Source organism: Babylonia areolata, chromosome 3 (assembly GCF_041734735.1).
Source record: "Babylonia areolata isolate BAREFJ2019XMU chromosome 3, ASM4173473v1, whole genome shotgun sequence".
Lineage (NCBI taxonomy): Eukaryota > Metazoa > Mollusca > Gastropoda > Neogastropoda > Buccinidae > Babylonia > Babylonia areolata.
Window position 1 is genome coordinate 8,423,018 of NC_134878.1, and position 18,551 is coordinate 8,441,568.

At 42.3% G+C, this 18,551-nt stretch overlaps 1 protein-coding gene across 1 annotated transcript in view; it reads right to left on the reverse strand.

The window, feature by feature from the left end:
* Positions 1–2,432: 2,432 nt before the first annotated feature.
* The window catches only part of LOC143280426 (uncharacterized), a 323,184-nt gene continuing 307,065 nt past the window's right edge, over positions 2,433–18,551 (reverse strand). The window contains exons 14-17 of the mRNA XM_076585065.1: positions 18,300–18,409; positions 16,492–16,589; positions 12,855–13,239; positions 2,433–4,668 (exon numbers count right to left, since the gene is read on the reverse strand). Of these exons, the coding sequence (XP_076441180.1) occupies positions 4,649–4,668; positions 12,855–13,239; positions 16,492–16,589; positions 18,300–18,409 (613 nt within the window). The 3' untranslated portion in view covers positions 2,433–4,648. The remainder of the gene's footprint in view (positions 4,669–12,854; positions 13,240–16,491; positions 16,590–18,299; positions 18,410–18,551) is intronic.

An 18,551-nucleotide genomic window follows, 5' to 3' on the forward strand; every position in this document is an offset into this window, starting at 1 on the left:
CAGCCCTGCTCTTCCACTTCCAAACAGCATGATATATGGAAAAGAAAAAAGGTGACAAAAACAAAATCCGGTCAACATTCTTCTGTTCCTTATATGCATTGTTAAAATGGTAAAACTGATTTCTTAAATCATTTTTCATTATTACAGTTACTGTACGTGCAAAAAATCACATTAAAAACATATCTATTCAACCATAATTTAGGAGTTTGTTAATGTTGTTGATTATTATTATTATTGTTATTGTTGAAATGTAAAGTGGAGAGTAAAGAAACCACTTGATCACTGATATCACAGGCAAGGTTTAGTTGTCAGAGTATTCTGCTTGAACCAGGTGGCAAAGCCACCCTCTGTGAGAGGAGGACAGATATCACATGGTATTATTGCCAGTGCTACACTTCACACATCACCATTACGTACAACTTTCAAAAACAAAAAAAAAAGAGATGATTTGACCAACAAGCTGATAACAGGGCAATGAGTTGTAAACTTCACACAGACACATACAACAGGTCACATGATGAAACAAGTCACACCACCCGGCCCCCTCCTGTTCCTCCAAACTCCTTCCACACCTCCTCCCTCTCCAATAAAATCTCACATATTTTCAGAAAAAAAATGATGTCTCCATTACTCAGACCTTTTGTTTAAAAAAAAGAATCACCACTATGGAAAAAAGTTGTGAAGGAAAAAGAAAAAAAAAAAAAATCATTTCTAGCTTTAAAAACAGGCACTCCCAGCCCAATGTAGATATATCTATCTCAGTGATCTGTATGGATGAGAGAGGGAGAGATTATATAAAATGTATGGTACTTTTTAATTCATCTAGATTCTCTCCCCCATTATGCCTTTTAACAACAGCATTTCACACATCACCATATAAGAATGAGGATCCGTTAAACCCAATCCAAACTTGGTGCTAGAAGTTGCAAATAACATTTTTATGTTATTCCAAGGCTTTTGTTATCATTTTGATCTTTTGTGTATAAGAAAACATCCTGAACCTATATCATCCAAGCCCAAACATTTGCTTGATTCTAAAATCAGAGGAAAATGTGATCAGAAATACTTCATGTTTTTTTTGTTTTTTTTTAAAGCAAAAGTGGGATGTGAACAAAGGATATATGACCAATATTTTCTTATCCCAGGCAATATTCAGTCTTATTTAATCAAAGACTTGAACACAATTCCTCTCCTTTTTCTTAACTCTTCCACCACCAAGTTTACGTGTGAAAAACACTCCCCAGCACCAAACATTTTTGAAACGATGCTCTCAGTCACAGGCTTGGTTCATGTCCAAACAACACAACGGACCTGTTCACTTCAAACTAGGTTAGCTCACTCAGTACGGCCAGTCCTCTCTTCTCCTCTACACAGACCCCTCGGATGTCCAGTGGGTGTCTGAATGACCCAACCTTTAGCTTCCGTCGTCAGAACTGTGGTATTCTTTGTCAACATTCACCTCTTCAGTATAAGAGCGTTCCGCTTGTAATATTTTGATGACTGGGATGAAACGCTGTTAACGTCTCCTCTTTCGCCGTTCGTATGGAGAGAGTTAGTCATTGTTCTATTAGTGGGAAACTGGCTGCACTTGTCAAGCTTTGATACAACGTGAAAAAAGTCTTTATCAGCATGACCCCTCAATCGTCAATGTCAACAAAAGTCGCATCTGGAGGTGCACTGTCTTGTCAACAAAAGTTACCTCTGTCGGTGAAAGAGTTAAAGAAAACAAAAAAGGTGTCTTCAAGCAGTGACTGACTTTTACAAAGAATGAAACAGAAATTGGTTCTTCCTCTGCTCTCTCTCTCTCTCTATATATATATATATTATAAAGCTGTTGCCGAGTGCTTCCCCATGGATATTACTTTTCTTGTCATCAGTAAGCATCATGCCCTGTTCACACTGAACACCTCACTGATGTGTGCTCAGATTTTGCATGAGCCAAACAACACCTCACTGATGTGTGCTCAGATTTTGCATGAGCCAAACAGAAACTACCCATTGCAACGATAATCTGCAAAGGTTCCTGCAATGTATCATTCCAGATTCCAGACAGGGGGATTCTGAAAATCGGTTTTAAACAACAATGCACCATACGAACGACCCCCTTTAGGTGCTGAGATGCCGCAAGACAACGGGAGCACCACGCAAAGATGAAGAGTCTTACATCATGGCAGAATATTCTGCCTGTTGGAAATTCCATCAATAATCTCACACAACTAAAAGATTAAAAATTTGGCTAGGTAGTTTTCCTTTGTTCAGTGATGTAAAGAATAAACAAGACAGGATTATCTGAACATGAATTTTTTTTCATGTTAGCTTGGCGATCACTCCTCTAAATTATTTCAGCTAACACTGTCCAACCTGTATGCTTAGAAAATGTATTATGTTCTTCATCTGGAGCACAAAAAAAAAGAAAAAAAGAAAAAAAAGAAGAACCTCTTACCCCCAAGAAACCCCTCTCCATTTATGCACAAAAAAACCCATTCTTTCTTTCTTTGATTAAACAGGTGTGGAGGGGTGTGTGGGAGAGGGGGGATGGGAGGGGGGAGGAATCTTCGGTGAGAAACTGACTTGCTCTATTTTTACACTTGGATTTTTCACCAGGTGGAATCGTTCAAACAAAAAAACCGGAACAGAACCAGTGAAAGGTACAAGGTGGGGTGGTGGTGTCATAACTGCGCCTAGTGGAGAAGAAAATAAACCAACAAACAAAGTGGAGCATGCAAAAAATATCACAAGACGGGGAAAAAAAACAAACAACAAAAACAACCAAGACTTATCACAGTCCAAAGATGGGAAATGTGGCCACTATGTACAAACAAACTCCACAACTCCACACACTGCTGGCTGGGGCAGACTGCCAGGGGATGTCCTGTCAGTGACCCTTGTGCTGTGTCGTCGCCGAGTCCTGACCCAGTGTCCATGCCGTGGGTCAGCTGAACCAGTCAGCAGACAGCACGAAACCAGTGGAAGAAGGGGGTGGGGCGTGGGAAGGTCCCATGGGCCATGCCTGAACAGCGCACACTTGCGCCGCCTCTGACCGTTTCCAAAATGGCTCATAAATACAAACATACAAAGAGCTTTTTTTTTTTTTCTTTTTTCTTTGCAAAGTCTCACCGAAACCAAAACAAACTACATTTCAAAAATGCATATTATAGTCGATAATGCCAAAGGACGAACTTGTCCAGAGAGAAAATGAAATAAGTTAATGATGTGGTGGTCCTCCCGAGACGGGACCTGTGGGGTACAGGTCTCCATAAGTTGGCACAGACCCTGCACACATCACACCTTCAGAGGCACGGACACCAACCACCCGCCTGTTTGGAGGGTGGTGGGGGGGGGGGTGTCGTCGGGTCTGAAACCACAGTCCATCAATCACGTCTACCACAGCTTCTAGCTTTGTCGGAACAGGTCATCAACAGGTTCAAGGGTTGTGCGCAGCCTTTTTTTTTTTTTTTTTTTTTTTTTTTTTTACCCTGGCAACAAACTGTGCCAGAAGACAATGCACTGTGTACAATGCTTGTTGCACACCTTCAGTTCATAACGGTGGAAGGAGGCACCCTGCCACCACTTCTCTTATGAAAAGTTTGAGCAAAATGTGCATATGAAACTGTATCAAACATCTGGATACACTCTTGAGTGGGACATACGGCATTACAGATGAAACAGAAGAACGAAAAGAAACGAAAAAACAACCAAACAACAACAACCCGAAACAAAAAATTAAGACCAAAAAAAAAAAAAAAAAAAAAAAAAAGAAAAGAAAAATAATTTTGTACAAGAATCAATCAAGAAAATGTAATGCATAAATGCACTCAGACCCGTGAAAATCTTATATTGCTCATCAAGGGTGTAATATATGATTCAGTAGTAACACAGCAACTGCAGAGAACAAGTATGTAACAGTTGGCAGTCAACACAAATCGCTCCTTCATCCGGCAGACTGTCCGCCTGGTCAAACCCTTTCCTTCCGGGTCACCTGTCCATTCATCACACCTCACCTGACCTAACTCCCTCTCTGATAAATGCAATGATTCTGATAAAAGTCAACATCAACGTTTTTGATTACACTACATTATCCTGTTTTACCTGTTCAACTTTTAACTGCGTGGGAAAGAGAGGGAGAGAGAGAAAGAAATGCTAATTCGTTTCTAGCATTGCCATCAGTTTCTTTCCACCTGTTCAGGTTCATTCAGCCTTTCTTCAAAACCTGTCTCAATGATCCCCTCGGTGTTATTTTGAAGTGCCAAGAAGATCTCTGTGCATCATCCACCACAAGTAGTCACTGTAAGAACTGTAACCGACCTGTGTACTAAGCACACGTTTTATTTTGTTCCCCCTTAAACAACCTCCTCCCCTGTTACACGGTTGGATGCAGGAAGCTGGGTACACCGGCAGCGAAAGCTGTATATATCCATGAAAGACTGGTCGCAAGTTGAGGGGGGGAAGTACGTGGGTAGGAGTCATTATCCAGACCCTGGGAGGAAGAGTAGGAGGAGGAGGAGAAGACCTTGGACAGAATGGCGAGGGTCATGTCTGTGTGCATGTCAACGTGGTGGCTGCATGCACTTGACTGGGGCTGTAGAATCTGGAGTCCCCCACCACACTGCTCTTGCCAAGGGGTTGGAGGTCCAGGGTCACCACAGGGTCAGGGCTGCACTCGTTTTCCTGTCCAAACACACCACACCAATGTCAACAGATTGAAGTGCCCAAAAAGAAGAAAAAAAGTTTGTTTTTGCAAATGTACAGAGTTCATAAATATGACAAGTAACATCACGATGAAAAAGACATCTGCTGAAATTCCGCAAATTTAATATATGTTTGAAAAACATACAAATGAAATCAGTGAAGAAAAATCTAAATGAACATGGTGTTTCACAACCTGAAGTTTACTGCTCATGTGAACACACACACACACACACACACACAAAGCTACCTGAGCATGAATCCAACATAAATATCCAAATTTACGGGAAAACATCATACCAAAACTTGTGCAAGAGATACTTTTAATCTGTGCACTCCTTAATGCCTGACTAAGTGCACTGGGTTATGCTGCTAGCAAGTCAACCATCTGCTTAGCAGATGTGGTGTAGTAGAGTATGTGGATTAGTCTGTATGCAGTGACGCCTCCTTGAGCAACTGAACTGAATTGTGCACTTGTACTGAGTGCTCTACAATGTACTCTCAGTATCCTGCTTGACGCCAGGAGGTGAAAAGTATACTACAGGAGAGCCTGATGCTGTGGTAAAGTGTGTAGAGCTTCAAGAATATGCACTACAGCAAAATGTCTTACCAAATAAATAAATAGTCCTTAACTAGAACTTGTTTCCAAACCAGTAGTAGCAGCATCCCCGTCCATCATTATGCACACATATACACACATTGTATTTTGGCTACCAGCATCCTGGGTCACCAATGTACTGTGTCAAAAGAATCATCGCTTCTATTACTCATGTGGTATAAAATAATCAGACTGCTTAATCTAGTTGAAAGATGAGTGAGCGTGCAGAAAGAGGACTTTGACAAGGACAGGAAAGAGATCTAGTCACAGGTTATGGTAGGTGTTCATACCCCAGCTTTGCTTGACGGAGGGCACTTTCACAGCTAATACATATGTGCATGCATTCATGCAGATGCACACAAGCGCATGTGGACACATTTTCAACTTATCTGCATTTCCTTTTCATTGTTTACACTGGAAACATGACAATTTAAAAAGCTAGTCTCACTTCTATATATCAGAGTTATATTTTGGAAGGTTTTTCTTAACATTTTTTAACATCAAGAAAATGCATTAGGTAAAATGCACACACACACACACACACACACACACACACACACACCACACACACACACACCATATGCTTCACTTATCAATGCAAAAATTACTGCACAAAGACAAATCCAACACTCATGCCACACAGTGAGAACAAACCTGACACACTGACAGTAAACTACCTATGCTGTTAAGAGTACCGACTCACAGACAGGAAAGACAGGCTTACAGAGAATAAACAGTCATTTTCCCCAATAAACAAAAGGGAGAAAACAACTCAACACTGATCAATGAGTCAACACATTCTTTGCTTTAGCAAAAAAAAAAAAAAAAAAAAAAAAAAAAAAAAAAAAAAAAGACCCCCCCCCCCCCTCCCCCCCCAAAAAAGCGGTTCCGCAATGTTCTTGAACCACGATTTTCTCCCTCCAACCACAACATTCAATCCCAGAGTGAGGAACATTTTTTTCAAGCAGATTGTTTTCAGGTGACACCAACAGGAAACTGTCAAGGAAGTGTTGGTGTTGGCATGCACAGTGTTCCAGTGAGAGTCATGAATCAAGGTGAGACAACTGACAATAGATGCAGTGCTTTTTGCCCAGTGATAGTCTGGATTGGTGGATTCAATTGATCATCATGCTTCTCTGGGGCATTCAAGATTGAAACAGACTGACATTTAGTCTTGTAAGAAAAAAACAACCCATAAACAAGAAGCATGCAATAATAAAACAAATTATTTTTAAAAAATCAAACGAACAACAACCAGACCATCTCTGGCAGCAGAAGTATAAAGACAACTCAGCAACAATGCCATGACAAAAATAAATAAAATTCCACAGGGCTTCACAAGCCAAAACACAACAACAACAACAACAAACACGACAACCTGGGGGGGATGCTCGAGTTTTAACAGGAGCAACATCAGCGCACAGTAAAGCAGCATCTGACACACACAATAAGAAGCAAGGCTGCACAGGCATGGGCATCAAAAAGGGATGGACGGAAGGAGGAAGGAAGGAAGAGCACTGCATGCCAAAGCAAGGCCGCACAGACATGGGCATCAAAAAGGGATGGACGGAAGGAGGAAGAGAGGAAGGACGAGCGCGGCATGCCTCCACAGAAACAGGTAAGGTCAGGAAAAAGCCAGCCAGCGACTTACATCGTCGTCAGAGGAAAGGTCACTAGCAGCGCAGTCCCCACAGGGACGCCAGGACAAAAGACAGGGCCTGCCCTTGGGAGAGGCATTCAGCAGGGTAAAATCAAACACACGCCCCCCTACTCCTGCTTCAGGTGAGGCTGGAGGGACAGGGGAATTAGGCAGGGGCTCCGCGACTTCTGTGCGGCATCAGCAGGAGGAAAACGTGCCAGAGTCAGTAGCAGCTTAGTATGTACGTACGCTCAGCTAGCAAAAGGTCAACGTGCACATTTCTATCTGTCTGCCACTAAGCACCTTTGCCTTTTACCGTTCTATGGGGAATACATGCCCCCTTTATCTTCTGATCTAAGCCACAATACTTTTATCCAAGCGGACTCAACATGGTGATAACAGCCTTTACATACATATTATGTGCACACAGTATACACCCTGACCCCACTCCCTCCACCCACTGCCCCCCCCCCCTCCCACCACAAACCCACCCCCAACCAAAGATAATGTTTTTGTATGTGTGTGGGATTGTGGCAAAGATACATGTAATCCGTCACAGTATGTCACTTTTCATGACCGCAGCCACACCAAAAAGAAATTACCCATGTCCCACACAGCCTGTTTCACCACTATCCCACCAGGGGACTACATTAGATAATTTCTTCTCTACTCATGTTTTCACACAGTCAGGAACCGTCCCAGCTTTTCTAACAGTTGCACACAATCACTGAGCAACACCCAAAGAACCTAATAGGGTCTTCTTAACATTACTGCCACTGAAAAGCAAAAAACAACACCAGCAGTGGACTGTTAACTGTTGGCAGCACATCACTGTCATGAAACTCTGTGTCCAGAGCCAGCCAGTCTTCCTACAGTCTCATTCCTTTGGTTTCTCACCAAGGTACTATCCTAAAAATGAAGGATTATCCTCTCTCCCATCCCTCTAGCCTTGTGGAGTGATGGCCTAGAGGTAACACATCCGCCTAGGAAGCGAGAGAATTTGAGCGCGCTGGTTCGAATCACGGCTCAGCCACCGATATTTTCTCTCCCTCCACTAGATCTTGAGTGGTGGTCTGGACGCTAGTCATTCGGATGAGATGATAAAACGAGGTCCCGTGTGCAGCATGGACTTAGCGCATGTAAAAGAACCCACGGCAACAAAGGGGTTGTTCCTGGCAAAATTCTGTAGGAAAATCCACTTCGATAAGAAAAACAAATAAAAGTGCATGCAGGAAAAAATACAAAAAAATGGGTGGCGCTGTAGTATAGCGACGCGCTCTCCCTGGGGAGAGCAGCCCGAATTTCACACAGAGAAATCTGTTGTGATAAAAAGAAATACAAATACAAATAATCTGGTTATTCTCCACCCAGCTGCATCCTCCCCTGGTCTTTTGTCTCTTAGTGGATTTTGTCGCTACCCCCATATCACATTTACCTTCTCCTTATCGAGGGGGCACAATTAATAAATGTTTTGTCGTGCCGACACCTCCTCCTCCTCAATCACTCCACTTTGACTGGAAATAGCATTCTTTGTTTCAGTTTACAATTCTGCACTGAAAGATGACGGAGAAGGGGATTTTTACAAGCAAATGCGGACTTTCTTTTTTTTTTTTCTTCTTCTTTTTTTTTTTTTTTTTTGCTATAAAAAAACTACAGTGGGTGAAGTAAATACTGTAATGGTGGTGTGTCACTGTTTTCATGACCAACACAGACAATGAAAGTCAAGAATATGAAACCTACAAATCAAACTTTGGATTTTTCTCTGATCCCAAGGCTTTATTCACTGATCAGAAATAATGTGAATGTATATAGGTTTATTTTTATACACATGAATGAAAAAAAAACAATTAAAGGGAGGAACATGGATGACTGAAACCATGGTCTACAGACACGATTACATGTTAATGATGAGTGCATTACAGTGACCGTTATGTATGCCATTTGTTAATGTTTGTGCCTCAGAGACTCCCCACATTTAAACATGGCCAGAAACTGTACACCACACACCAGCCACTTGTGGTCAGTATACTGGCTATGCTGTGTCTGGCCAGATGCAGCAAATCCAAATGCACACACATAGTGCATGTGCAAACATACACACAAACGCACACACACACACACACACACACACACAGAGTCAAATCTCAGACTTGATTATTTCAATGCCGACTACTTTCACAAAGTGGGTATACATGTGTTAAGTAAATTCATGCTGTGCTATCGGTTGTCATATCTGGAGAATGCTTTTCCCCAAATTTCCTTTTTCTTTTAAACAAATAAGATGAGACAATCTAAATCAACATTTTTGACCGAACAAATAAGTGAAAAAAGAAAGTTGTATTTCTTCTTGACAAATTGAAATAGTCATCAGCTTATGGTTTCATGATGATAAGTTTGCATGACTGCACAGCAAATGTGGACAGGGAAAAGGTAAAGAAAAACCATACTAACCCCATTAACCCCCCTCCCCATAAACCATACTAACCCCACTACCCCCCCCCCCCCCAACCCCATGCCCCCCATAAACCACAACCACACTAACCCCCTGACCCCAATAAACCATACTAACCCTACCACCCCCCACCCTGATAAACCATACTAACCCCACTACCCCCCACCCCCATAAACCCCACTACCCCCCACCCCCATAAACCATACTACCCCCCCCCCCCAACCCCCTGCCCTCCATAAACCATAACCATACTAACCCCCTGCCCCCCCATAAACCATACTAACCTCACTACCCCCCTCCCCCACCATAAACCATACTAACCTCACTACCCCCCTCCCCTACCATAAACCATACTAACTTCACAACCCCCCTCCCCCACCATAAACCATACTAACCTCACAACCCCCCTCCCCCACCATAAACCATACTAACCTCACTACCCCCCCTCCCCCACCATAAATCATACTAACCTCACTACCCCCCTCCCCCACCATAAACCATACTAACCTCACTACCCCCCCTCCCCCACCATAAACCATACTAACCTCACAACCCCCCCTCCCCCAAACCACCTGCCCCCAATAAACCATACTAACCCCACTACCCCCCCTCCCCCACCATAAACCATACTAACCTCACTACCCCCCTCCCCCACCATAAACCATACTAACCTCACAACCCCCCCTCCCCCAAACCCCCTGCCCCCAATAAACCATACTAACCTCACTACCCCCCTCCCCCACCATAAACCATACTAACCTCACTACCCCCCTCCCCCACCATAAACCATACTAACCTCACTACCCCCCCCTCCCCCAAACCCCCTGCCCCCAATAAACCATACTAACCTCACTACCCCCCCTCCCCCACCATAAACCATACTAACCTCACTACCCCCCTCCCCCACCATAAACCATACTAACCTCACAACCCCCCCTCCCCCACCATAAACCATACTAACCTCACAACCCCCCTCCCCCACCATAAACCATACTAACCTCACAACCCCCCCTCCCCCACCATAAACCATACTAACCTCACAACCCCCCTCCCCCACCATAAACCATACTAACCTCACAACCCCCCCTCCCCCACCATAAACCATACTAACCTCACAACCCCCCTCCCCCACCATAAACCATACTAACCTCACAACCCCCCCTCCCCCAAACCCCCCATTAACCATACTAACCCCACTGCCCCCCACTCCACCCCCTCCTGTCCCCTAAGAATCTTGTGAACTGGGAAAAGAAAAGTTCACTGACAGAAACACAACTGTATGGATACTCCCTCCTTCTGTCTTCCACAATGAATGAGCCAATGTTTCACATCTGATGTGTGATTTCAGTTTCTCTTTTATTACCTCCTCTTGCTACTCTCACACTATAATACTCTTCTACTCCTCCCCTCTCCCCTTTAAAAAAAAAAAAAAAAAAAAAAAAAAACTAACCCCACCCCAACCCTACTTCAGTGGCATAAACATGTAAAACTGAAGATCTAAAACTAAAAAAAAAAAAAAAAAAAACACTGACAAAATTGTGACAACTGATACAAAAGGTCTGCACTGAGTAAACTGGATTACTCTACACAAACAGTTATTGACACAGCAGATAAATTAAACATTGAAGCATCACAGAAAGGCTGCTAATTCAGCAAGAAACAACTCACACGAACTTTGGACACACCTCAAAACTGTTCAATGACCAAAAGCTTACAGAACACGAATCCATAAACTAGATCAGAATACCATACACTCGTCTGAACAAAAAAAAAAAAATGATTCAGAGGATAAAATTTGCACACAAGAAAACATGGAGGTTCAAATTACAATCATCATCTTGCATGACAAGTTCTCAGAAAACTGACTGCCACACATATACAGTATGGTTGTGGCGAGACACACACACACACACACACACATACATACTGGCTGCAAGACTATAGAAAAATCACACCACAGGATTAGTAGCAGAAGCAGCAACAAAGCGGTACACACACCTTCACCACACACTACACACAGGTACATTGGAAGAAACGCAAAAAGGGAACAATCCAAAAGCTGATATATGCATGTATCACATTCTCTTCAAACTTGAACTAAAATACTTTATCAGAAATTTACAAATATCCAGATTTGTCATCAAGAAAATGATTGTTGAAGATTTTTTTTTAAAGAAGAAAAGAATACAATACTAGTCTTTATGCTTTCACTAAGTACTGAATCTTTTCTTTTCAAATCCAAGATTCTCATCAAGAAAGTGACTGAACATTAACCCCCCCCCCCCCCCCCCCCCCAAATAAAAAAAAGAAAGAATTTACACTGTAAACAGGGTTTTTTTTTCTCCGCCCTACTCCTACTGTCACTAACTGCTGGTATCTGTCAACTCAGTTTTACTGTACTTAAAGTGAAAAATAGCAAGAAAAAGTTGTTTTTTTATTTCTTAATGTAAAGTCCTACAGAACTGTTCTCAATCTTTTCTGGAATGTGTTGACATTTATCTTCAGATAACAACTGGTGTTCAAACAGAATATTTATGACTTTCTTTTTGTTGTTGTCATCTTTCAATCATTTATTTTTCTTTTTTAAAATCCAATGAAAAAGAAATGTGGTCAGGATCTTGAAAGGAAAAACAATCAAAAAAAAAAAAAAAAAAAAAAAAAAAAAAAAATGCTAAAGCTTATTCTCTTATTTTTTTTTTTTTTAATATAGAGAGAGAAAAAAAAGGAAGAAAAAAGAAAATGCTTGCTCTCTGCAAATTCCAGAGAATCAGAAACATCATGCGTCCAGCTCAGCAACAGCCACCTCTACATAAACTGTTTGCCATTCCAGAAAAGATCAGCGCAAGACCACAGCATCTGTCAAAGACAATCCAATCCTTTTGCCACATCTAGTTAAAAAAATCAAAAGCAAACGCATCACAACCCCCCCCCACCCCCCACACACACATACACATAAACAGCACTCCAGTCTAAAAAATCATAGTCTGTGAATAGATTTTAAACTGAAGAACACACACACACACACACACACAGCACTTCTCATTTGTGTCTGTCACACACACACACACACAATCACATACACAGCACTCCCCATCTAAATCACACAATGTGAACAGAAGTGAAGAACACACATACAGCACTCCTGATTTTGTATCACACACACACACACACACAATCACAATCACGTACATACACATGCCACTCCCACCCAAAGGCACACAAATGTAAACACATTAAACTGAAGAACACACACACACACACACACACCTGATCTTGTGTCCCACACCCACATACACACACACCCACACACTCTTCATTTTATGTTTCACCCCCGACACATGATGCACACACAAAACTCCCTGCTTAAAACCAAACCACCCATCCACTCCCCCCCCCCCCCCCCCCCACCCAACCCCGACACACACCACCACCACCCCCTCCCCCCACCCCCACCCAACCCCCTGCTAAACTCTTTTTACCTGCAATGTTGTTCTCTGCAGGAGGCGGGACGAAGACCCGGGGCTTGCAGTTGCCTGTTTCGGCCGACACCTCCCCCGTGAGGTCCCCTGCCGTGTTGTTGACCACCACCAGGGAGGTCTGCACGTTGTTGCTCTCCACCACCTTGGTGACGGGCGAGGCGGGGGAGCAGCCGTTGTGGTTGGCCGGCAGCATGGGGGAGGCGCAGTCGTTATTGTTGTTGTTGCAGCGGGGGCTCTGCCGCTTGCGCTTCAGGAACTGGGCGAAGCTGCGCTTCCAGGGTGAGTTCTTGGAGGCCGGCTTCTTCTTGCTCTCCAGGCTGCCGCCGCCGCCACCGCCGCCTTGTGTGGTGGCGGTGGTGGTGGTGGACACCTTGTTTACCGAGTTCTGAGGGCGCACAACAAAAACAACAGAAAGAAGAATCGTGAGATAGAAAGAGGTGGGTGGTGGTGGTGGTGGTGGACACCTTGTTTACCGAGTTCTGAGGGCGAACAACAAAAACAACAGAAAGAAGAATCGTGAGATAGAAAGAGGAGGGGGGGGATCGTGTAAACGAGCAAACAAACAAACAAAAAAAACCAAAAAAAAAAAACTACATCCAGTGAAGACAACATTCAGTTAAGCTTTTATTTTTGTTTACTGAGTTCTGATGCGAACAACAACAACAACAGCAACAACAAACAAGAGAAAGAAAAGGAGGGGGATTGGGATTGTGTAAACAAACAAAAAAAAAAAAAAACACCCAAACCCCAACTACATTCAGTGAAGATAACATTCAGTTAAGCTCATATTTCTTGAAAAAGAAGGAGGAGGGGGACTGTGTAAACAAACAAAAAAAAACAAAAACAAGTTCATTCAGTGAAGGTAACATTTCAGTTAAGCTTACCGTATATTTCTTTCTTTGGTTTTCCTTTTTTGACAGGAACTTTAAATGTTGCATGCATTTACACAATCAACCAAAGCAGTGTAGCAGCCTATTTCATACCCAAGATTTACCCCCTGAGGTCTTTCTGGTCAAGGAGAAAAGTGACAGAATGGTGAAGATGCTTATCTGCAAATGCAGTGTCTTCTTCTTCTTCTGCGTTCACTCGTATGCACACGAGTGGGCTTTTACGTGTATGACTGTTTTTACCCCACCATGTAGGCAGCCATTCTCCGTTTTCGGGGGTGTGCATGCTGGGTATGTTCTTGTTTCCATAACCCACCGAACGCTGACATGGATTACAGGATCTTTAACGTCCGTATTTGATCTTCTGCACACGAAGGGGGTTCAGGCACTAGCAGGTCTGCACATATGTGGACCTGGGAGATCGTAAAAATCTCCACCCTTTACCCACCAGGCGCCGTCACCGTGATTCGAACCCGGGACCCTCAGATTGACAGTCCAACGCTTTAACCCCTCGGCTATTGCGCCCGTCCAATGCAGTGTCAATCAGGGTCTGCATTCAATTCCCACTCTTGCCCCTTCTCCCAAGTTTGACTGGAAAATCAAACTGAGCATTAAGTCATTTGGATGAAATGATAAACCGAGGTTTCGTGTGCTGCACGCACTTGGCGCACTGAAAAAGAACCCATGGCAACAAAGTATTCTCCTCTGCCAAAATTCTGCAAAAGATATCCATTCTGGTAGGTACACAAATATCTATCTATTTTATGCATGCACTCAAGGCCTGACTAAGCTTGTTGGGTTATGCTTGTCAGGCATCTGCCTAGTAGATGATGTGTAGTATATGGCCTAGAGGTAACGTGTCCGCCTAGGAAGCGAGAGAATCTGAGGGCGCTGGTTCGAATCACGGTTCAGCCGCCGATATTTTCTCCCCCTCCACTAGACCTTGAGTGGTGGTCTGGACGCTAGTCATTCAGATGAGACAATAAACCGAGGTCCCGTGTGCAGCATGCATTTAGCGCATGTAAAACAACCCATGGCAACAAAAGGGTTGTTCCTGGCAAAATTCTGTAGAAAAATCCACTTCGATAGGAAAAACAAATAAAACTACACGCAGGAAAAAATACCAAAAAAATGGGTGGCGCTGTAGTGTAGCGACACGCTCTCCCTGGGGAGAGCAGCCCGAATTTCACACAGAGAAATCTGATGTGATAAAAAGAAATACAAATATATGGATTTGTCCGAACACAGTGATGCCTCCCGGAGAAACTGAAACAGAAACTCCAGACTAGCCTGGAATGACACCCAGATGCTAAAAACTGGCCAAGACAGATCCCACCCCACCTACCATTTAGAATTTTTCCCAATCCCTAGTGCTTCTGGAGCAGTTTCACTGGCAGGGAAGGAGTCTTATAAATCAGGGTTCCCATATATGTGATGAAACAAAAGTGTATACTTCTTCCACACCTCTTCCAGAACAGACTCAATATTTTCCACATCAAACATAAAACCAAACTGAATCAGAATTTCAACGGCCACACTGCTGACAAAAGAAACTGGTGGATTTCCTGGAGCTGATGTTCTATTTTCATCCAAGTTTTTTTTTAATGTTTGTTTTCTTAAGATGCTTTTAGCTCCATATTGAATAGTACTGGACAAGGTTGGGTTTTTTGTTGCTGTTGTTGTTGGGTTGGTTTTTTTTCTCCAAAAGATCTTTCCTGATTCTGAAGGGCAAATCATGTTTTACCCAGACTTTTCTTGCCTTTGGAAATGGTTCTCTCAATTTCCCCAAGACATCTGGCCTTTAGAAATGGTTCTCTCATTTTCCCAAAACTTTTCCACCCTTTAGAAAAGGTTCTCTCATTTTTCCCATGACTTTTCTAGCCTTTGGAAATGGTTCTCTCATTTTGCCAAAACTTTTCCAGCCTTTAGAAATGGTTCTCCCATTTTCCCGAGACTTTTCCAGCCTTTGGAAATGGTTCTCTCATTTTCCCGAGACTTTTCCAGCCTTTGGAAATGGTTCTCTCATTTTCCCAAGACTTTTCCACCCTTTAGAAATGGTTCTCTCATTTTCCCCAAGGCTTTTCTAGCCTTTAGAAATGGTTCTCTCATTTTCTCCAAGACTTTTCTAACCCATAGAAATGGTCCCCTCATTTTCCCCCAACACTTTTCTAGCCTTTGGAAATGGTTCTCATTTTTCCCAGGACTTTTCTAGCCTTTAAAAATGGTTCTCTCATTTTCCCCAAGACTTTTCTAGCCCATGGAAATGGTTCTCTCATTTTCCCCCAAGACTTTTCAAGCTGCTGGAAATGGTTCTCTCATATTCCCCAAGACTCTGAACCTTTCAAAATGGTTCTCTCATTTCCCCCCAGACTTTTCTAGCTTTTAGAGTTGGTCCCCTCAATTTCCCCCAAGACTTTTCTAGACTTTGGAAATGGTTCTCTCATTTTCCTCAAGATTTTTCCAGCCTTTAGAAATGGTTCTCTCATTTTTCCCCATGACTTTTTCTAGCCTTAAGAAATGCTTACCTCATTTTCCCCAATGACTTTTCTAGTCCTTAGAAATGGAACTCTCGTTTCCCCCAAGACTTTTCTAGCCCTTGGAAATGGTTCTCTCACTTTCCCAAAGACTTTTCCAGACTTCCATGACTCTGTATGAACTCTGTAGTATTTTAAAAAAAAGAAAAAAGAAAAGAATAAGCAAAAAAAAAAAACAACCGTCCCCAAAACCCCCTACATTAATGAAACACCCACCTGCTGAGATTGCCTGCAGGGCTGCTGTGTGATGACATTGTTGCAGAGAGCGGCCTTGTTTTCTGTTTTCAACAGCTGTCTTTCGCTCTCCTTGTCTTCTGTTAGGGGCAAAGATACATGGTATATAAATTAGTGAATACAGTCCTATAAAACGCTTTTTACATACAAAAACGTCTCACATGTTTAACGCTGCTTATACTAAATGATGTTTAATAGTTTCATGTTGAATAATCATCAATGTTCTGCCGTACCATGTGCAAAATTTCTCTTTATTAGATAATAGTCGTTTTATATGATCGTAAACTGAGGTACAAGCTGTAGATCACTACTAGGTAAAAACAGACATTAGTAACTGGGACTGTTCATCATATCCAATGACTGATGGCCTTATGGTTTACTGTACCAGCCAAGCACAGGAGATAAAAAAAAAGCAACAAAGGTTGTTTACGATAGATCTATAATGGCTTATGGTTTACTTACTATACCTGCAAAGCATAGACACAAGCAATAGAAGTTAGTCACTCTCTTGAATTTCTTTGATCTCCTTATCATGGCTTTTTGCTTGTGACCTAAGTGATGTGGAGCTTTGGCCCAGTGGTAATACGCCCAAATAGCTTGCAAGAATCATCAGGTTCGAATCCCATAATTATATAGACCAGAATTTTTACTCTCCCCCTGTCCCCACTCCCTCCCCCCCACCACCACCACTGGACTTTGAGTAGTGGTCTGGGTCCTAGATAGATATACACATAGATACACAAACACACACACACACACACACACACACACATATATATATATATATATATATATATAGAGAGAGAGAGAGAGAGAGAGAGAGAGAGAGAGAGAAGAACAAGAACAAAAACTTTAATCTCCAGGCCTCCGGCCCCTAGAAAGAGGTCAAAAGTACACAATATGGTGATCATGTAGCATCAACACAATGTAAAATACATACTAACTTAAACCTGTAGAACAAAAGTGCTTCTTGTGCATTGTAAATTAATTCTAAATTTCTTCATTGCTGTCAACAAATTCCTGCCGTATTTTCAGGGCATTAAATATACAAACACAGAGTGTACGAATACTGTGAATTGAACCATTCTTCAGCAAGTGAACATATGACTGCCCTTCAGAGTTCAGATGTTTTTGCCTTGGTCACAACTGTTTATAAAATGATTTTCATCTTCGACCACGTTACAAAGTTCACATTCGTAATTTGAATTACATTTGAATAGAGAGAGAGAGAGAGAGATTCACAGCTGGTTCTTAAAATAGCATCCAGTGAGTTAAATCATATGTGAACAAAGTTCCTTGTGCAAGTGCATTTTTTCTTTTCCTGGACCTGTCCAGTTTTACCAGGTTGTACATGATTTCAACTCACTGGATGCCATTTAACCAGTTGTGAAGCTTTTCTTTCTGTACCCCCACCCAAAGCTGTCCCCCAGTGAAAAGTTTACTGAATTATAACCAGTTTGATAGACATGAATAAACTGCTGTTGTTTTAATCTACATGCACAAAAATATATGTACGCTCACACACACAGAGTACACACACACACACACACACACACACATCTATCTATCTATCTCTCTATATATATCTATATATCTCTCTCTATATATATCTATATATGTACGTATGTACATATATATACATACATATATATACATGCATACACACACACACACAGATACAAGAAAATTATGCGTCAACTGTGCGGGTCCAATGCATCATCAGTCTTATGCCTTGAGTAGCTTTAATAACAAATTCTCATGACAGTCTAAACACAAACCAAGTCCTGTACCTGGATGGACTCTGGCTTTGCTGAGCATGGCGGACTTGTCTCCCACATCATCCAGAAACTCATTGTCACTGCCAGAGCTCAGCAGAGGTTCGGTGATGGCTGTGTCTGGACTGCAAAACAATGCCACATATAATTATTATCCATGCGTGCATAATAAACCTCAGAATCAATTTTATAAGTTGTATAAAATACATGCGTGTGAATGACTGATGTGAAAACGCTTTGATTTGTATCTGGTCAAGACACAAATAT